Consider the following 23,254-nt stretch of genomic DNA (forward strand, 5'->3'; position numbering starts at 1 on the left):
TTTATTTTTCTATTCATTTATTTAACTGTTCTCTTGAAATAAACCAAGAAACTGTTAGTAAATTACCTCACAGTACTTGTGTCCCTGTAGTAGTAAATTAACAAGTGTATGAAAAAATGGGGGATAAGCTGCACAAAAAAACAATAGACCAATCTTAATTTCTATAATATTTCAATCCCAGAACTTCTTCATTTTGTGTTTAAACATTACTAGTAGACTTTAATGGAACAGAAACTACTGTGTGGTGCATACAGTAGAATTGTATGTGTAAAAATATTACTATTATTAATATCAGATATTGGGGTAGATAAAACATAATCATTAAGAACAGCAGTCATATATAAAAATAATAGTTAAAGAAATGTGAATAGAAGTCCAGAAAAGAGAAAGTTTATTATTAAATGTTTCATTTAAACCAACATGTAAAAGAGGGCCAATGGCATAGATGACAATCATCTTTACACAAACAATGGTTAATAGGGGTAGACCTTTGAAATATAAAACATGGCATCTTTTCACAGAAATTCATGATACAGGGTTACTTGTTACCATAAATATTGTCTTATGTAACATGGAATCTTTTACAAACATGGTGACACATCTTTCCCATGTATAATAGGTCATAAAGGTCACAAATGCTCCATAATGCAATTATCCATCTCTTCACATGTTAACATGATCTCTCACAAGGAAATCCAAAAAGACATTTTTGTTCACATAATTTATAAAGGGCTGTTTCTTGAAGATGATGGTTGTGTGTATATTTTTAAGTTCTCATTGCTAATTTGTAAGGAATGTATGTTATTAGAATTTTTAGGTACATTACTAGACAATGAAAGAGAATTTAAAATCTTTAACTTTCAACACTTTTTAAATGCCATTTAGCACTTAAGGGTTTTCTTTTATTCTTGTCACTCACCTTCTGGACTGACATGGCCAGGTGGTTAGGAAGCTCGATTTGCAATCAAATGCACCTCACGTCAAACATGCTCACCTTTTCTGCCATGGGGGTTTTATAATGTTACAGTAAATCCCACTATTCCTTAATAAAAGAGTTGGCAGTGGGTGATGATGACTAGCTGCCTTCCCTTTAGTCTTACATTGCTGAATTAGGCACAGCTAGTGCAGATAGCCCTCATGTAGCTTTGCACAAAATTCAAAAACCAAACCACTCACCTTCAACTCTATGTGGGTATACATCTTTCCAAGTATGTTTTTATAGTGCACTTGTAGTAAGAATACTGACTTCTCCAAATCCACAGATATAGCCTACTTCTTCTCATGATTATCTAACTACTATTGTACACAAGTCACATATACAATCACAAGCTTCACTACAACAAAAATTATGATACATAACTTTTATAACATACAGTGAAATTCAAAGATCAGCTATTTTCAATAAAAAACGTGTGGTTTCCCACACACATACTATGTGTTTATGCTAATTCCAAAAATAACAACAAACGCCTTGTCTACTCTTCAGGACCTGTTCCTGAAATCACACTGTAACACCTGAAAATATGGATAATTACACAATGATCATGGAAACAAAGACTGGTTTGACATCAAACTTTCATAATCATCTGTTATCTTTTCTATTTGTGACATAGCCAAGTAGTTGAGGCATTCAGCTTGCAATCTGTGGGTAGGGAGTTCAAATCTCCACCACACCAAACGTGCTCACCCTTTCAGCCATGAGAGCATTATAAAGTGACGGTCAATCCCATTATTCATTGGTAAAAAGAATAGCCCAAGAGTTGGCAGTGGGTGGTGATAACTAGCTGACTTCCTACAAGTCTCATGCTGTTAAATTAGGAACAGCTAGTGCAGATAGCCCTAGTTCAGCTTCACACAAAATTTAAAAAGAAACAATTACTTGAGACTTTTTAACTTACTGTTCATAAGCACCATAGACTGCAAAGTCACCAAAGGATTCCATGAACACAGATGATAAATTATGAATCATTACAAATAAATCTGCATCACAACATCTATTGTCAGAAGAAGCATCATCTCACACTGATTTTATTCACATCCTCCAGTTTTTATGGTTTCATAAAAAAAATATTTTACATAAAATATGAAACAATTATTTTTAAAACAAATACATTACTGTTTATTGTCCTACATTCATAATTTATCTCTTGCCTGAAGTCAAATATTCAGATTTTTTTTCATCCTTTATTTGAGCAATGTTTTAGATGCAGTATTTTAGTACATTCAATGTTCAATCCCATCCAATTAAGTGTACTATTTAAAATCAATATTTTATTCTGTTAAGTTTAATTCTATTGAGTTTTCAGGAATTACTTAATGAAGAGTCTAGCTTAAATGCTAAGGAAATGAAATTGGCTTTTAATTGAATTTTATCTACCATGCTGCTAACAGGAACAGTCAAATTAACACATTAAGTGCAAATCTCCTACATTTCAATAGTGTTAGTTATCATACAATTTCAATTTTAATGAAATAACAAAACATTATAAGCATATATTACCATCAGTAAACTATGAAGCATAAACAAATATTATGGTTATTATCTTTAATTTTGTAGAATTATCTGTAAATCAAACAGTTTTAAATAACACACAATAAAATTACAAGAGACAATGCATTTTTAAATAACAACAAAAGTTAACTTACACATTCAGGTGAACATTTTTATACTTAATATTTTCTACAAATATAGTTTGGCAGATAAATTTTGAAGTACAAAAAAACCCCCATAAAACATTTTCATTTCACAATCTGCTTTATTGCATAATTTTCAATTACAACATACTGTGGTTGTTTTCATTATTATGAAATCATTAGTTAAATTATCCTTTCCTCACTTGTAACTATTATTTATTTATTTATTCTCACGTTAATACCTTTATTTAAAAAGAACTTGTCACTTTATATATGTCCATTTAAATTAATTCCTAAACTAATAAATAAATTAACCTACTTTTTTTTTAGGATTTGTTCTTTTCTTCATAATGTGGGCCAATGAGGAATGATTCTGTTTCACTATAAAAACTAAGCCACCTATCAATGTGGGTAATGTGTCCATAATTCTTTGATCATTTCCAACTAACATACCAAACTACAAGATTATGTAATTTGTGGTTTATAGCATGCAGCCTGAATAAAGATTCCATGGGCTTCTCTATCCCAAATAATTCAGTCCACAGGCTCAGTTAAACTATGAACCACACTTACGCATCTAGGTCCAACCCAATACCAAGTTTGTGACCTCCTTGATTGAATTGTTTACCTTCAAGCATCGTTGATAATGTCAGTTGAACACCTAATAAAATTAAACAAAACAGTAATTAAAAACTCACATTCTAACATTTTATTCAATCTACACTTCTGATATTCATATGTGAAAACATATGTAAGAAAAGCTAATTCTAATTAATATTTCTAGGTAAATAATAATAATGCATCTATGTGCAAAAGATTGAAGTTTTTATGTTTCTAATCAGAACAATATATTAATCTGCTTTCAACATAACTTAGGTGCATGCATGAATTTAATCTAATAACACGAATTACTTCTTATTTCTACAAGTCTCTCTAATTACATTATTATGCATACAGCTGCTGTCTTAGCATGTATTACACTTAATGTTTGTGTGAAGTTTTACATACATAAAAACTTGAGGCAGTGTTTTGGAACCAAGGGAAAAATATTTCTGATGAAGGAACAGCCTTTTGTCTTGTTAGTTCAAAGCTACACAACATGCTATCTGTGCTCTGTCCACCATTGGGAATGAATACCAGGATTTTAGTTGAAGTCTATAAACTTATTACTGATGAACTGAGGGAAACATGACAACAGCAGCTGCTAAGAAATTTATAATGGTACAATGGGAGAGGCATCTGTTGGGCACAAGACTGACACTGGTCTTTAAACCCTACATGCATAGCACTGATCTACTGAACTGACACCATACTGTTTACTATAGGTCCAAATTTACTAGGTTTACTTTTATGAAATTTTACAAACTTTTAGAAAATGTAAATGGTTGATATGTACCTCCTCTCAACCACAAACAATATTCTGAATGAGCAAATGAATGTGACACTTAAACAGTGTCTAGATTATTGCAAAAGTGGGGTCTATGTCCTTAAAAACATCTTTTAACTACCACTTGAGTGTTTTCAAAAGAGCCCAGGTTATAGGATTTTTATTCACTTCTATAAAACCTTCTTGAACTTAGTTTTATTGTTGTTGTTTTTTTAATAATTAAACTACTACTCAAACTACAACCTTTGTGTCCAAAACAACAAAGAGCTGAATGAAATATATAGGGATGATAACTGTAAGCAAAGTTAATTACTGTGAAATATACAGAAAGAAGTCTGAAGAACCTTAAAATCTGACTTCACAAATCACACTGATACTCGAAAAGTAAATTCTGTTAGAATCAGCATTATGTTTTGTTCAATGCTTCAACAGTACCAGCTCTCTGCATAATTAGAAATCATCACTGGCTATTTAGTAAACATCAACTGTAACTTGCAGTAACTCAAATGAATTTTTATATTTTTTTCTGTTTGTGTCTCAGTAATATAGAATGTTTACATATTCAAGTATGAAACTTCTAATGTATTAGAGTTTTGGCCAAAACAACTGAAATGTTACAAACAGTTGACATCTGAAATTCCTAGATTTGCACAAATGTATCCAGCAAATAGATGTAAAAGTATATAACAACTGTATAAAAAGTAATCAATACTATGCAAATAAAGTTGGCTACTTGAAACAGTCTACTGCTTGAACCTAAAGCACTACCCCTCTTCAATTTCTTATTCATTTTAATCCTGCTAAAACAGTTACTTAAAACTTGAAACCAAGTTTTAACCAAGTATGAGAGAAGTTTACAGCACAAGTCCACTGCCAAAAATTAAGTTCAACACTTGAGAAATGACATGCATTTCCAGCACAGAAATTTCAAGAAGAGAACATTAAAACTGGAGGTCCATTAAATGTTCTATGGCAAGAATACTTGTAGCCAATCAAGAAATATCTTTCAGTTATGAATATATTTCAATGTTTTTTTAACAATCGGATTCCTCCAAGTTTTTGTATTGTAGAATTGATAATGATAATAACTATGTAAGAGGCAAATTTTCTGGCTTTATCATGTGTGATTATTATGAGCAATGTAGTTTGAAGCACAGAATCATGTGATTCATGAAACATTTATGTAGTCTTTTCATTGCTATCAGACCAGATATTCCATACAGTTGGATATACATGTGAAAGATACTGTGTACTACAGGGTGTTGGAAAAGTCACTGTGCACTAATATATTTATTAACAGGCATGTTTCAATATAGAATAGAGGAGGTAAATATGCATGACAATTATAAACAATGTTGAAAGTGACCCCTTGGCATCAATACAGGCTTGGATCCTTCTTATGAGAAAATGCATATTCTAACTGAGGAAAACGTTAGGACACCCCCACATTTATTTCCACTTAAAATGGCTCAACTCACACACAGGTATATCACACCAGGTGCACATGATTAGAAGATCATTACTCAGCATTTTGAATGAGGCTTGCCCTATTTAAACCTCAGACATTTAGTTTGGTGTGCTCCTGACTGTTGAAGAAAGAGTGAGCACCATGGTGAGAGCAAAAGAATTGTCTGAGGCCTTCAGAAAGAAAATTGTAGCAGCTTGTGAGTCTGGTAAGGGATTTGAAAAGATCCCAAAAGATTTTGAAATCAGCCATTCCACTGTCCAGAAAATAGTAAACAAGTGGAGGGCTTTCAAAACAACTGCCAACATGCCCATGTCTGGCTGTCTAAGCAAGTTCACCCTGAGAGAAGACCGCAAGATGCTAAAAGAGGTCTCCAAACACCCTAACATGTCATCATGAGACCTACAGCAGGCTCTGGTTACTGTTGATGTGAAAGTGCATGCCTCTACAATCAGAAAGAGACTGCACAAGTTTAACTTGCATGGGAGGTGTGCAAGGAGGAAATCTTTGCTCTCTGAGAAAAACATGAAGACCAGAATGAAATTTGCCAGAGAAAATGTAGACAAAGACCAGGACTTCTGGAATAATGTTCTTTGGACAGATGAGTACAAAATTGAATTATTTGGACACCAGAACAGAGGACATGTTTGGCATAAATCAAATACAGCATTCCAGGAAAAGAACCTCATACCAACTGTGGAGCATGGAGGTGGAAGTGTCATGGTTTGGGGCTGCTTTGCTGCAGCAGGACCTGGACAGCTCACAATCACAGAATCCACCATGAATTCTACTGTGTATAAGAGGGTGCTTGAGGATCATGTGAGGCCATCTGCATAAAATTAAAGCTGAACTGGAACTGGACCCTGCAACATGACAATGACCCAAAACATACCAGCAAATCCACCAAGGACTGGCTGAAAACTAAGAAATGGAAAGTCCTGGAATGGCCAAGTCAAAGCCCAGATCTTAATCCCATTGAGATGCTGTGGGGTGACCTGAAACGGGCTGTACATGCAAGAAACCCCTCAAACAACTCACAACTGAAAGAATTCTGCATTGAGGAGTGGGGCAAAATTTCTTCAGATTGATGTTAGAGACTGGTAAATGGCTACAAGAAGCATCTCACTGCAGTTATTTCAGCCAAAGGGGATAACACTAGCTATCAGGGGGTAGGGTGTCCTAACTTTTTCCTTAGAATATGCATTTTTGTAGAATTACATTTAGAGAAGATCTTGAAAAGTCTTTTCTTCAGTTTTAATTGTTTAGTTATATTCTTATAATCTCTCAGTATTGTTGAAATTGAGATTAAATATCTATATATCCAAAAATGTTACAAAAATACACAGGGTTTCATAGGGTGTCCTAACTTTTTCACATGACTGTATATACCTTTTACATTATAAAGCTTCAACAAAGCAATAAAAAAAAAACTATCTATTCAAGAAGTGACCAGCATCTTTCATTACATTAGCATTTAAATATGCTACAAAAAATGAACTACTGATACTTATTTGACTATTATTAAGGACTTACCATCTCTTAACCTGTGTGTAAAGCCCAAGCCAATTTGGCTGTTGTTGTTTATTTTAGCCTGAAAAAAAACACAATACATTTTATCAAGACTTTTAGAAACTAATCTACATGAAACTTATTAGAAGTTAATATATATCATTACTTTTGTTTTGACATAGACGGCTAAATAACCTTTTAGTGTCATACATTCTGTACATTTCACACCATGTGGTAAATACGAATTTGTTTGAAGATGAACATTCTAACATCCTTGTATATCCAAAAACTAACACACGTTCAATATCCCTTATCTTTTGTAGTGTTTTTTGAAGAAGTTCTATGATATGTCTGCATTTATACCATGATTTTAAAAATAATGAAAATTTCACAAATATCTTTTTGTTTTTTAAACATACATTTTTATTTTGTTTTTATTATGTTCCTTATCTGTTAACCAACTTAAAACCTTGCAACCTGATAGTACTTATAAAAAAATAAAATATATTATTTCAATTAAAATAAAGAAAGCTGCTAACCTTTTTTCTGAACTTTCAAAAACCACAGATCAAAGATAATGTATTGCACTATCTTCTTTCTGCCTTAGTAAACATAATCTTACTCCATTAGTATGAAACATTTCATCTAAATTCAGTTCCTAATCTCTTGATATATTTCAAAACTAAAGTCCAAAAATTATTTGACTGGTTTAAATATTAAACTAAGATTTTAATTATAGGTTTCCTAATTTACTACATTGTGGGAAATTATACTAAAAATTGGTACCAAACTAAAATTTGTTTGTCTGCAATAAAAGGATAAATCTATTTATTCCCTTGAAAGGCATTGCTAATGAACTGCATCTGTCTAGCAAGCTATCAGCTTAAAACTTTTTCCAAAACTTTTCCTAAACAGATACAGTTTCAAGAATATTGTCTAAATGTCCCATCCAGAAAGACTAATTTGTATTGTACGACATGTTACTTACTCTCATGGAGGTATTGTTATCCATTTTGTAAATACAGCCCAAACCAAATGATGTGGCATTAGTTCCAGCATTCCAGGACACCTGGACTGCTGTTTCCATTTTGTCATTCACCTTTTGGTATACAGAACCACTAAACTCTTGGCTGTTGTTCCTTTACAATCATAAAATTTCATCATGAAAAAGGGTATTCTATCTTTACAGCACATGTAATAAGAATCTGGTAAACTTGGTCAAGTGTTTTGAATCTAAGTGGTTCTTAACCAAGATAACATTTATTCTATACACAGTAAATAGTAAGGTGGTCAATAGAAATATAGAAAACTAATTAAAATGTGCAATTTTTATTCACTTTAATAGTAAGAATTCAGTGTTTAGTAGCTGAAATTATGTTCCATTTAAATACAGGACACAAACAGTAAGGCATTACATACATTACAAAACTTACACCATCTGCTTTAAGTGTCAAACTTCACAATAAAAAATGTATCACGCAAATTAATCCTCAAACTCCACCCTCTTAAAGACTTATTTAAACAAATTTTACATTTCATTATAATTTCAGTGTTTTTAGTAACTTTTCAGTTTGCAATAAAATGCTTGGTACAATTTTCTTCAATCTAGTGAAAAAACATAAAACCTGAATTATGATGAAAGATTTTTCAGGTAGCATGTTTTAGTATCATTTAGTATCGTGCCTTGAAATTCTGAATTGGAAGGAGTAACTATTTTAAAAGGTAGCAACATAGTAAAAAATATTAGCTATGGTATGTAATCCAAACAGTACAAAAGGGTTGGTTTATAAAAGGCATTATAATCTTGTTTTTTCAGCAATTGGAAGAAATATATCTCTTCATGATTTTTTCACAAACTACCATTCTTCAAAACAGTGTTAATATAGTTTTTATTACACAGCTGTACAAGTTTTAAATATTAATAAATTTACCTGTATTAAATTGGTAACATTAACCTAAAGTACAATTTTTCTACCAATGTCTCGAAGTTATCAGATAATCGTGTTTAGTCAGCCTAAGTGAATTACTACACATACTGAAAAACATACTTGAGTGTGGTAGCACATTATGCTAATATAACAACAAGATGGCAAACAATGATTTATAAGTATAATGAAGTAACTTATCTTTGGAAAACCACCTTAGATTTTTTAAAGAACATTAGCCTGTCTTCTGCTTAAAAAGATAGACCAATGTTCTGTTGAAACATGTAAAATGTTTCCCCAAAACAAATCACTTCATTATGTTTGTAAGTCTTTGTTTCCCAACTTATTATTATATTGAATAACAGGAAATTGGAAGTCACTGATGTGCAAATATGATGTAGGCTAACATAAAAACAACACTGCCCAAGTTGATACTGCTTTTAACTGGGACTTTATTTTTTAGTTTCCTCAAATCTATTTGTGCTTTTCTTTCTTTTTCAAAAATGATATTGTAGAAACTTACCACATGAACTTTTAAAACTGACTAAAATTACTATACATTTTTAACAATTCTCAAATTTAAACAAAGTCAATATTTTAATTCTTTAATATTACATTTTTATAAGGTTCTTGCTTTTAACAAGGTAAAATTAGTTCTGGGTCTGATTATAACAATACTGAATATGCAACAATACTTACACATTTGTATGAAATACAAAGTCTTTTGCAGAATATCCTATGGCAAAGTTGGCTTTTGTCAACATGTTCTTCATGGTGTCGAAAGACACCTGCCCTCCTGCCAACCAACCCTGATAACTGTAACAGCCAATGGTATTGAATGAATGAAACATAAAACATTTATCACTAACAAAACATAGTAACAAAAAACCTTAACTGACAGGATAGAAAATTAACAACCATAGGTTTTGTATGTATGACATGCAAAATAAAACCAAGAACTGCACAAACATTTCAATGTTACAGAGTGTGTTATCTTTTTGACATTAATAACAACAAAATGCTTATCTTTGACATTTTGAACATTCAAATTACTCTCAGAATAGATGTATAGTATTCTGATGACCTCTAGCTAAAACTTAATACAGTCTATGTAAACTTTGCAGATGTTAATAAATTTCCAAGGGATTCTCACAGGTAATATATATTTTAAAACAATTTATAAAACTTTAAAAGACTTTTACTTCTGTTGGCCAACTGTGATGTGCATCAACTTAAAAAAAAACTAATGTTCAATGGATTTCTACCTATTTTTAAATAGAAATTAAATACATACTTTGGTATAGGTCAGTGTGTAACTTTCAACCAACTTCTGAGTTTTAACATATCAATAGTTCTTCCTCTCTTTATTAAGAGTTCACTTTTAAAACAACAGAATGGAGAAAGCCATCAAATGCTGATGATATAGTCTGAATTTTATTGAGCAAGTTACATTAATATAAATAATTAAATTTTACATTTAAGATAAGATTTAGTTATCTTCTAACACTGAATTCTCATGTATACAAACTTTTGTCACAAACTATTCCAGTACTTTATACACAACTTTTGAAGAACTGGGACTGAAATACCCTTGTGTTTAATTCTAAGAATGAAGTTTTCAAGATCTATAGATGAACACTTAAGTTAATATTGTAACAGTGCTGATGCATTAAACCAGTAACACTTGGCATTCATATATCATATTGATACCTATTTAGTTTCAGATCTGTTCGACATGTTAATATCTTGACATTTATGATTATGTCATGGAGGCAAAAACCAAAGTTATTGTTACCTGGGATATTGTGATGTACTTTAACAAATATTTATTACAAAAGTGATAAAAGTTATCAGTTTTCATCATTCTTAAAATCTATATGAGAAGTGTGTGTGATAAGTATGTAATTACAACTCCAAGTGAGATCCAATTACTCTAATAATCACATAGAATACCAATTACCATTGAGTCATTCCATGTCAAATCATCCAGGGGGCTGCAGGTGACCCCACAGAATGCCTTGAAAAAATTCACATGTGCTCATCTACCCATATAATGAAAAATTTCCAAAGATTAGATCAATATCTCTAATAGTTTCTGATTTACAGCCCTGTAATTTTTTTTTTTTTTTTTGGCTAATTCATTTTTGGGCAACTGTGGCTGCTTGAAGCTGCAAGAGTAATAGTAATAGAAGGATGACATTTGCTACACTGACTGAATTACTCTCACAGAATTCAAAAATGGTCTCAAACCAAGTTTATCTCTCTTAAGATTTTCATAGTGAGGCAGTAAAATCACCTGAAAATCCAAAATCGTAAAAAGCATTGGTTTATTTAATAAGCCACAGCTCTAAGACTCAATATGATACAAAGCTGAATTTTGTTTTCTAATTTCCTATAACATATCAGTTGATAAATCAGCAATTGTTGTAATTAAAAGTCTGTTAAATTTCCTGTAAAAAAATTTAGTTGCATGCAACTTTTTATGATTCAGCTAAAAATAGCCCTACTTCAGGCCACAGTTTGACTGTGTCACCAGTTATTCAGCCTTTTCAGATTTTTACCATTCTTACATCTCTGAATATGATCTACAAAAAAATCAGGATGGTTTTCAACCTACTTTTTGAGTTATAATTTTTTAAAGTATCCTCTGACAATACGTTTTTTATTTTTAAAAAAATTCAGTTCAGATGTGTTACTGTGTGCAAGTATATCCATACAATTTTGAAAAATACCTGTCAGAAGTTTATGAATCCCACTGAAATATTCTAACCAGCCTTTCACAATGTTAAATACTGAAGTTATAAGACACAAGAAAGAATTAATTCATTTCTGAACAAGTTTATTGGCATAACTAGTTATGCAGATATGGCTGATTTAAGATTCACAATATAACAAATACAAAAGTAAATCAGACACAAAAAGCACAGTGCTACAACAGGGGATAACCGAGAAAGATTATAGTCACACCAAACTGCAATAATCATGACAATGAAATGTTTCAAACACTGCTTTGGTGATAAATTAGCCTTAACAACATCAAATAAACGTTGCTTTGTTCATACAGCTTGAATACATTTCTGACATTCGCATTTGATTATATTGAGATCACTTTAACTTAGAACATAGTGGCGAGCACTACTGCCTTGCACGGTAGGTGCACTTATCAGATAAAGAATATGTTGGAAAGGAATCCAGCTTTCATCTTTATGTGACCTTGCATGAGAACAGTTCGTTTCTTGATTTCTACATAAATGACACAAACACATCGGAATGTTCATTTGATCTAGCTTTTATGTTTCCCACATACCATTCATGATCATATATACATGCCACATATTTCCCTGGCTGATAATTGTCATTGCTATCATTAGACCCTATTTGAGCTGCTGTAGCATCACTTTCACTGCTACTACCAACAATTACAACTGTGTACACATCATCATCTGATATCCTTCTCATATACAATTTGTTGGTAGAATAAAGCTGTGATGTGACCTAATACCTGCTACAGTTTTGTATTTTTTCATAATTCTCAAGTAGATCAAACTTTACACAATTCTGCAGGACTGATTCCTGATAGACAAGAAAGAACTGAATGTGGTCCTTTGCCCAATGGTACATATCAGAGACACTTAAAATTTGATAATTTATTATTTTTTACAACCTTGATTTTTTTTAAGATCATGTTCAGAGATATAAGAATATATGGTAAAGGCTGATTAGAATATTTCAATGGGATTCATAAATTATTTCAAAGTTGTATGGATATATTTGCACACAGTAACACACCTGAATTGAAGGTTTTTTTCAAGTAAACAACATATGGTCCGAGGATAATTTAAAAAAATTATAACTCAAAAAATAGGTTGAACTCCATCCTGATTTTTTTTGTACATCATATTCAGAAATGTAAGAATATATGGTACAAATCTAAAAAGGCTGAATAACTAACTGGTGACATGGTCAAACTGTGGCCTGAAGTAGGGCTATTTTTAGCTAAATCATAAAAAGTTGCATGCAACTAAATTTTTTTACAGGAGATCTAACAGACTTTTAATTACAACAATGGCTGATATATCAACTGATATGTTATAGGAAATTTGAAAACAAAATTCAGCTTTGTGTCATATTGAGTCTTAGAGCTGTGGCTTATTAAATAAACCAATGCTTTTTACGATTTTGGATTTTCAGGTGATTTTACTGCCTCACTATGAAAATCTTAAGAGATAAACTTGATTTGAGACCATTTTTGAATTCTGCGAGATTAATTCAGTCAGTGTAGCAAATTTCATCCTTCTACCACCATTACTCTTGCAGCTTTCAGCAGCCAAAGTTGCCCGAAAATAAATTTACCAAAAATAAAAAAAATTAATAAAATTTTACAGGACTGTAAATCAGAAACTATTGGAGATATTGATCTAATCTTTGGAAATTTTTCATTATATGGGTAGATGAGCATATGTGAATTTTTTCAAGGCATTCTGAGGGGGTCATCTGGAAAATGTTCCAAAATCTGGATGATATGACATGGAATGACCCCATTTGTCTTCAAAGATTCAATAAGTAACAACTCCCAGTTATCAGTGTTACCTAACAAACAAGCTACTTTACATGATTAAATTTGTGTTTCTTTCATTTCAAGCTGTGTCAGTGTAAAGGTCTGCTTCACAACTCATCCACAATTATGTAAAGCAATCCAACAACATTCTCTCATTTCAAAGATATTGCATGACAGGTCTCTATACAGACAGGAAACCATCTGACATCCAAGAGATAACCCAATCTGAAATATATGTTTTGCACATGTACCTAACACATATCTCACAGTGTAAATGTATTTGATATAAATTATTATACTCAGTACCAGCATGAAAACACTAAAATTCTCATTCATGAATGTACGCACATGATGCAACTTTTGTGAGTGATCTTGGAAATCTGTGTGAGAATCACTTAGACATCTCGGTTACTAAAAACTCTGCCTGCACAAGTTTTTAAATATTTACTAAATTAATATATTATACAAATCAATAAGTATTGGATATCTCATAACATAACTGTTTAATGTTGAAATCAACTTGTTATTACATCTAAATATTAAAGATTTCATACTGTTTTATTTTTTGATTTTACAGATGAAAACTAAGTCATGAATTATTTCTGATGGCAAGGTGACAAATCAAAGAACAGGTGGCTACACATTCAGTTACCATGTTCTTTACACCTGATTTAATAAGTATTTTGTTTTAGCTCAGCAGAATAACAACATTTTTATTTGAAAATTAAGAGAATAATTCAACTTATAAAGAAAACTTCCAACCTAATACCAATTTGTAAGTTGAGTGAAAACATTAATTTTTCAAGAACTATATAACGATGATGAAAATTTGTATACAAACCACAACTGAGATCTCTAGTATGAAAATCAAACCTTAAGCCATTACTCATTTTAAATTTTAATCACATAAGCTTATTAATATTTCATAAATAACTAGAAATACAAAAAAATAATTTAAAATCACACCATTTGTCAATGAAATATACCAGCTGTAACTTTAAGATGTACACATATAAATAATGCAAGAGTGTGTGTGTCTGTTTTTTCTCAACCTTCAACCAGTACACATAAGTCACTGTGTTTATTATGTACAAATGTAGGAAATAGTGGAATTTTACGTGATAACACTTTTACTGAGTACTTGATTAACAAACGAATACAATCCACTAACCAGATATTCACAATAATAAAACTTACTGAAAAATAGCAGCACTGTGAATTAAAGGTCGTCCAAAGGTAAAGTCAATATCTGTATTAAAATTGATATGATCCATTTTGTATGCTCCTTTCAGTATTCCAGATTTTTTTCTATTGGTAAAAAATGAAAATACTGTTTATAATACATACCTATATGTATATATATATTACACTGAAAACTCATTTTTAAACACTATTTAGTATACAGTATCTATCAAAAGTTTTCAGTCAACACTTATGTTGCCACTAAGAATGAAAACAAGCAACAAATTCTGGATTTGAAAGGTCAGTCTGCTATAACATACACATATAAATAAATATATCAATAATACAACACTATTAAATTAGTTTCCAAGAACTTTAAGTTTCAAACCTAAACATTAACCTTTCCTTTTACTCGTCACTGTAAGCCTCCAAGTTCATTTTCAAAATACACAAACAGTTTTAACACACAGCTGCTTTCTGCAAAGCAATATCACATATCTTTGCATGGCTAACAACAGGAACGAAGGCCAAAAAAGCATTCATTTTTACCTGATATCTTCATCTATTATCAGTCAAATATAAATCATTATTAAAAAGTTAAACTTGTTGTGTGTTTAACCCTTCATGTTCAGGTATGTTGATTTTTTTCACAATGTTTAACTAAAATTTTTATTAAACAACTTTATTATCTATGTATGTCAATAAACTTGGCACAGCAAACTAGTTCCTTATTAAAATTTATGTATTAACTAAGTTCTAGCTTCTTGATTTCAAAAGAAAATACTTAGATAGCTATCAGTCTCAATTTTCTGTCATGTGACATGTTTTAGCTCTGACTACTTCCTTTACAATTTTACCATAAAAGAAAAACAAGTTTTTGCAGTTTCCAACTAATTACAAACTATATATATAATTACCAACATGAATCTCTCTCTCTTTCCAATTTATGATAGTTTTACTACTCAACTTGCTACAAGTGATGAAAGTCTTTACAACCAATAGGAAAAGGAGATGCTCCTCTATAATGGTTCATTGTGGCTATTTGATTTTGGCACCCACAAAATAAGACAGTTTTCTTCTTGGAAAATATAGCATCCCTGCTCCTAAAATCTAAATTTTTATAAAACCTAATTAAAGCTTACTTAGAAAGTCAGATACCCTATTTCAGTGACAGAGGTATTTTCTGTGTTAAAAATGCATATTTAAAAGCAATATCACTTATTTTTGGAGAGCCAAATTTGTAAGGTCTCAAATAAAGCTTAGAGAAATAGAGTTCACACTGTTACTTGAGTGTAAACAAGGCTGGTTATTCAGTAAGTAACAAAAGTCTTTGTTTTTATGTGTAGTACATTTTATATACTTTTATATATTATTTACCAACAGTAACTAAAATTTAAAAAATTCTCAGCTTAATTTAAAAACCTCCAGTAAAGTAAAATTTTTTAAACTTTTAAGACTTCAACCACCTGAATACCATCAATTCTACAAGAAACAGCCAATGAGCTCCTACTATAATTTAGATTTTGTCAAACATTAGTTACTATTCCTGATACAAAGTATGGAACAGTAAAACTATAGAAGTAAACAGATGAGAAAGGGTACAAGTTGAAGGTGGTTATAAAACTTCTAATAGTCAGTTAGGAGATCCTAGAGGTTACACAAGTAAAATATGAGAACTTTAAGATGGAGAAAAACTTTTATTCTTAGCACGAGAATCAGCTTTCATTCATATTGAATCAGCAAAAAGTTTGGAAACTTACAAATATGTATATTATTAAATGTTTACTAAAAGACTGGCAATCTTGATGAAAATATATATTAAATTTAGAACCACAGTGTACATAATTTTGGGTGGCTAGTGGTAATTGCTACTTAATTAATTGATGGCCCTGTTGGCCAATCATATTCCATTAACATCCTAATACAGTGTCCCTCAAAGCATGATACTTATTGCCACATAACTGTCTTTCCTCCAATTTGCAGTTCAAAAAGAAAAATGTTGGTGGCAGGTGTTGCCAGACAGTTGCTTTCCCTTTCATTCTAAATTAGTAACACTTGTAAATAGTCTCAATGGCTCTCTACCACAAAAACAAAATGAGCAAATTTGCTGCCAATACAAATTAAATCTGACACTCACAACTCATAAGCCCCCTCCTTCTTCCTAGCCACCAAAGCTAGAGTAGAAAAACTTATAAGACTAAAATTGAGCACCTCACATATACCCCATTATGCAGCTTCGTGCTTAAACAACAAACATAATACCAATACCTCAACTGCTTGGATTGCTTTATATGCTATGTAAATTTAAAGTTGAAACTTCCAGGTGAAGAAATATGCTTTAAAACTTAACATGAAAATCACTTTGCATTCAAAGCAGTCAACTCTTTAACTCCAGAAACTTACAGCCAAATTCTTGATGATGAAAAACCCACTTGAATTAAAAATGTATCTCAGAATGGCTGGTATGTGTTATAACACTTTTTCTTATAAGAAGAGAACAACGTTTAGACCTTTCATGGAAGGTCAAAATGTTGTTTTCTCCTTATCAGTAAAAGTGTTAATACCCATACCAGCTGTTCCGAGATGTATTTTTACAGCAAAATCTTTAAATATTTAATCAATAATGCATGTTCCATTATTGTTATTAATTACTTCTTGCCAACAACTCACAATCTTCTGAGTGCCACTTTTATAAAATTCTTGGGGTTTGGAGGAAAAGAATGTAGGGAAGGTAATTTTGACGTCTTCATGTGTTCCAAGCTCTTTTCCATCAAGATAGTTCAACAAACTTTGGAATAGATGATAATCAGATGGGGCAAGGTCTGGAGAATAAGGAGGATGTAGAAGTTTTTCTCAGTCTTGCTATTCAATCTTTGCAGATGTGATCCTTGCTGTATGGGGCCGTGCATTATACTGGTGTAACACAACACCTTTACAATTGATCAAAGTAAGCCTCTTTTCTTTCAGTGCAACATTCAAGCACTCTAAGTGTTGACCATAGAAGCCTTATGTAATCGTTACATTAAGTGGCAGCAACTCAAAGTGGATCACACCAACAATATCCCATCAAAAGCTTAACAAGACTTTCATAGGGTGGAGTTCCATTTTGGATTGTGCTGTAGCCAGCATACTTGCACTGAGCCATTGTCTGCAGTGCTTAACACCTTTATAAAATATTCATTTTTCATCTATAGTCCCTCACTAACCCAAAAAAGGTGAGTTACATTCACAATAGTGCAGAGAAGTGCGAATGTCCACTCTTGCTATGAGGTTGGCTTCTGTCAAATAATGGGGGATCCATTTTCCAAGTTTTGACACCCTTCCAAGCTGTTGCAGATAACAGTGAATTTTTGAATGAGTTGAAGTAAACTTCCGTGCGAGTTCTTAAACTGTTACAGCACAATCTTCATCAAGTGCAGCCAGCAGCAAGTCATCATTAAACTCAACAGGATGACCTGAACATGCTGTAGTCACCTGATCTGAACTTCTGAAACCACCCTCAACATTTTCTTTCATTGAGAGACTCCGCACCATAAAAACCTTGAATGTTTCAAATAGTTTCTTTCTGCTGCATTATTACCTTTTATAACACATAAAGCATTATATGCCTAATGTGCTCCTCAGACACATTCATCATCATAAGGGTTTATTTGATTAATGATCTGAAAAAGTGGAGTTCGGTTACTTTCTTTTATTTGCCTGAACATTTTTATACACGTCCTACTACGTATCTTAGTCATGAAAGCCTTCTACAAAGACAGAGATAATGGTTTACTTTCTGTATTAATTTTTTGACCATTACTTATGGGATGACCTGATAATATGTTCAGTAAATGACTCAGACATTAATTTTTTCTGTTTGTTGTTAAGCTCAAAACAACACAATAGGCTATATGTGATGTGTCCACTACAGGTATCAAAATCTGATGAGCCACTGCAGGTGGGTCATATATGAATTACCAAAAAAATTTGTATCTAGAGGAATAAAGTTGTAGATTATTTAATTTATTTACTACAACTTGATACATAGTATGTTACTATTTTTTGTCAGTTATTTATTAAAAATGTTTCATAGCATCAACAAATATATAAAATTTGCATCTAATACAAAAGTGAACTCTTCAAAAAGGACTTATGTCAACCAGTGACAGGTATTAAGCTAATACTAAAGGTAAATATACCTAAAGTTTGACACTGATTTCACATGGGAAAGTAATGTTCAGGATCAGTGAATGTTAATTCACCTACAAAAAAAAGTATGCCAATGTACTTATCTAAACACTAGCAAGTTTGTTTTAAAAAAAATTGATATAAAATAGCAAAAGCTGACATAGCTTTATCCACCATGAAGATAGATGCATTAGTTTAATATATCAAAATAACTGTAAACAAACTCACCCAGTTGGTGGAGAAAAAGAGGTATTAAGGGCAAGTTTAAGTCCTTTAATAAGCTGGTCTTCTACTGTTACTTCAGTTGCCAAGGTACTGTCAGTGTTCCATTTTTCCTTTAATGTAAGGCCTAAAAATGATAATTATAAGAAAACACTTTTCTCTTGTTTACATATGATGTGCATTATCTAAGAAACTACCTATTCACTATAATGCAATGTAAATCTAATTTCAATAGAAACCACTGTTTGATGTCCAAAACATACACTGGTAGGCTTGAATAACAGCAAGGTTCTATGGTATTTTTATATGTTTAAACATATGAGTGCATGCGTGCAAACAAACTTTTCAAACTTTAGACAAGAAAATAAAGGTTACAAATACTTAAAGAAATTATTATACTAATTACCTTGTGCTGAAACCTCAATGATAAATAATACTTTCTTAATGAACCAGTCTCAAAAACATTTTCAAAGAACAAAACAAAATGTGGTAGAAAAATAAATCATAAAAGAAATTCATGGGAAAAAAATATGTCCAACTTGTTCAAAAGCTTTTATTTAATGAAACAGAAATAAATACAGTATTAAAATTATAAATGGGTGGAATATTGATTAATAATTTAATTACCTTCTTTTACATATGCATCAAATAATATGGGAATTTCTTGAGACATTATCTTTTTTGTATGATTAAAAATATTGCATTGTACTTTCCCAATTTAAACTTGTAAAATTTCTTTATTTCACTACTCCAACTCACTGAAGTTTGAATACAAGATAATGTGTATTAGCTTTGGAAATCTAACTCCACTCCAATTCTTCAGTTCTAAATATATTTATTTTTTCTGGAACAGTAAAATGGTCCATTAAAACTATCTATAAAACAGAATTATCTATTTTAATCATTTATGTTTTAGTTCTAACATGAGAGATAAGTTAATTATTTCCTTACAGAATGAAGTGGAAATGTTAAGATTTTACTCATGAACAATAATACAAAACTCTTTCAAAAGTGAGATATGAATATCAGAAATTACCATAATCACTTAATTTGTATTTTGTCTCCAAAGATCCATTAACTTTCCCACTATCACTGTTTGATGTGCCACTCACAGTAAAGTCCACACCAGAGAGTGTCTTTGTTTTACATTCCAGCTTCACAATACCAAAGTCTAAATAAAAGAAAATATTTTAAATATGAATATAAGTTCTGTATTACTTGATTTTATTAACTTTGTAATTAAAACAAGAATGAGAATACTGCTGTAAAATAAAATAATGAATACCAGTTACAACTCTATTATATTCAAGTTTTAATATAAAAGTGTCATTTATGGAAAATGGCACAAGTTAAATGTTCTATTCATAATAATTCGGTCACACCACATGTATTTTTTAAAGCAAAATCGAATAGCTTTTCTCATAACTTTGAGCATAGTTCATACTTTACAAATCACAGCATGCTTTATATAAATGTATGTATTCAATACTATTTGAAATGCCTTCAGAAACGTATTAGTTTTAAGACACTGCTGTAAGTTCATTATTGACACAATAAAATATATAAAGAAAAATCACCTACTGAGAGGTATCATTATAATTATGTACAAAATTACTTAAAGGCATAAAATATCTTAACATATTTAATATTTAAAGTTTATATTCCAGACACAGGTGAATGAAATTACAACATCCTAATACGTAATAAAATAAATAGTATATTTGAGAAAACAATGGGTGTACAACATTCCTCCTTTATTATTCCATTACAGTGTAATATATTAAATATATTTTCTTAATTTTATAATACAAATTTTTATTATTTATATATTGGTCCTATTCAAAATGCACATCTCTACCTTTCAGATAAATCTTATTAATTTCAACACATTTTTGTTCTATTTACATAGGGAAGTTTGTACCAGATGTGAATAATGTTTACATATAGCCATAACATATACATTTTCTACAATTGCAAGGAATAAATGTTACAAAAAGCACTAAAAATATGCCTCTGCATTAAAACAGAATAAAACTAAGCCTAATCTTCCAATTATACATTTCATTTCTTAGAAGTATATGGTAACACCAATACACATAATTCTCTTAGACAACTTAATTTTTTAAAATATTTAGCAAAATAGTTTATATTACTTAAAATAAAAAATGTATATATACACATATAATAAACTTTTGCAGAAATATTTCTGTATAAGCACACTGGAATTCACTGTACATACGATAATTCTTGCTGAATATGTCACGTGCATCCTTTCCAAGGTCTGCAAAACATGGTGGAGCCATTTTTGTGGGTCAAAGCTAAGAGTAGATACACAGAAATAGGTGGTTAGTTTACATGAATACCATACCATATTTATGCAAAATAATTTAAGACTACAAAATTTTTATACCATCATTCGTTTTTAATTATGTTTTACTTCTACCAAAATTCTAAAGCAAAAGAATTATAAATGTTAGCAATAATGAAAAACTAATCTAAATATTTCTTAATTAATAATCATATCATCATCACTATACTGTGTACAGTATGATGCAAACACCACAACAGATTCTCAGTATTGGCTGTTATAACTCCAGGCATCTCTATAACTTTCAAAGAAATAAATAAGTGTGGAGACTAGTCCATACCCAGAAAATGAGGTGATGTTATACTGTAAAAATAATCCCTGATAACAAAGGCTTAAGTGATTATCATTATATCAGTGAAGTTTTAAATAAAAAACAAGTTACATCAAAATAATATAAACAATAAAAAATTGTTGTTTCAAATACCCAATCTGAGAAACAGGTTTCTAATACTTAACAATGATAAAACAACACTAAACTGCAAGTATGCTTTAATTACTTTTGTTATTCTAAAAACACTTATTATAGACAGTACATTAATCATTCAGTTAAATTAAATTAGCTGGGCTGATTTCAAAACATTCAGGCAAAAAACAATAAAGTTCACTGAAAAACTTTTCACCTACTATCTACTTACCATCCACATCCATTTCATTATAAAAACAATCATATGAGATAAAAAATAGATTTATAATGAACAACAAAACTAAACATTCAGTTAACGTTTATAAAAAAAAATATATATGAAATAATACTAAACATAAAATCAGAACTTAAAAACAAAAAAAAAAGCAAAAGTTTAAAAACAAATCTGAGATGTGCGGTTTATTTTCATTTTAATGGTTTCTCAAAAATTCTTGTGTATTTGTCACCGGTAGCCTAATACTGACCAGACAGTTTTCGTGTAGTATTTAATTGCAACTTGGAAGTGAGTTACATTCTAACTTCAACTTTGTATAGCAAAACCATATGCATACTCCATAGGTTTAATATCATACGTTAGTTAAGCCTAGCTACTTTTACCTAAAGTCTATTATTATATAACATAGTACTAGTCGTAATACTAACGAGTATTATAACTATAATTTACAAAGTTAAAGCTTTCTCACTAATCTTATAAGTTGCAATGATAAGCTTGCTTTTGAATAAACTAAGGATTATCGATTTAATGGAAAAATTATAAGTGGTTTATAAAATTAGTTTTAAAGCTTACACAGTGAGTAGTAACTGAAGTACAAACTAAAGCACACTAGTTCTCTTCTTTAAATTTACTCTCGCTACCAGCACCAATAAGGTCACATCTATTGAAACGTGGTTCTGAGAAGGAGAAATAAAGGGCATTGTGACACCATGAAAATATTGCTTTTTATCACAAACAAACAAAAAAAAATAATGATATATATATATAGCATAATATTATACTAGTTAGTTCTTAAATTATAATGAAAGATGTCTATTTTACTTGTTTGTTTGTTGTGAGTACAAAATTACACGATGGGATATCTGTGTTGTTTCCACCACTGGTATCGAAACTCGATATTTTAGAGTTATAAGGCCTCTGACCAGCCGCTGAGCCACAAGGGGAGAATAAAGGTCCGCGTTATAAAGTATATATGTATCACATAAAATTCCCATTAGACTATTATTACGAGTAGGGGTTAATAAAAGGTTATTAACTCACGCTAAGATTGTAAAACATTATAAAATTAAAATATCATCACAAAGTTAAAATTTGTGAACTTGAGAATAATTGCTTATTGATCGAAATATCTTATTGTTTTTTTTTAATCATTACTACCACCATCCAAGATGAATGAAGGTAGTTTTCACACACAT

The 23,254-nt window shown here is 30.9% G+C and overlaps 1 protein-coding gene across 1 annotated transcript; it reads right to left on the reverse strand.

The window, feature by feature from the left end:
• Positions 1-22,771, reverse strand: LOC143255838 (non-selective voltage-gated ion channel VDAC2-like). The gene is made up of 9 exons (XM_076512154.1): positions 22,632-22,771; positions 21,292-21,370; positions 20,089-20,223; positions 19,059-19,179; positions 14,676-14,786; positions 9,620-9,736; positions 7,984-8,134; positions 7,020-7,077; positions 1-3,295 (listed from the first exon to the last, which is right to left on the reverse strand). The coding sequence occupies exons 2-9, from the start codon at positions 21,353-21,355 to the stop codon at positions 3,204-3,206; spliced, it is 849 nt and encodes a 282-aa protein (XP_076368269.1). The 5' UTR covers positions 21,356-21,370; positions 22,632-22,771; the 3' UTR covers positions 1-3,203.
• Between the last annotated feature and the right edge of the window lie 483 nt (positions 22,772-23,254).

Source organism: Tachypleus tridentatus, chromosome 7 (assembly GCF_004210375.1).
Source record: "Tachypleus tridentatus isolate NWPU-2018 chromosome 7, ASM421037v1, whole genome shotgun sequence".
NCBI classification, from domain to species: Eukaryota; Metazoa; Arthropoda; class Merostomata; order Xiphosura; family Limulidae; genus Tachypleus; species Tachypleus tridentatus.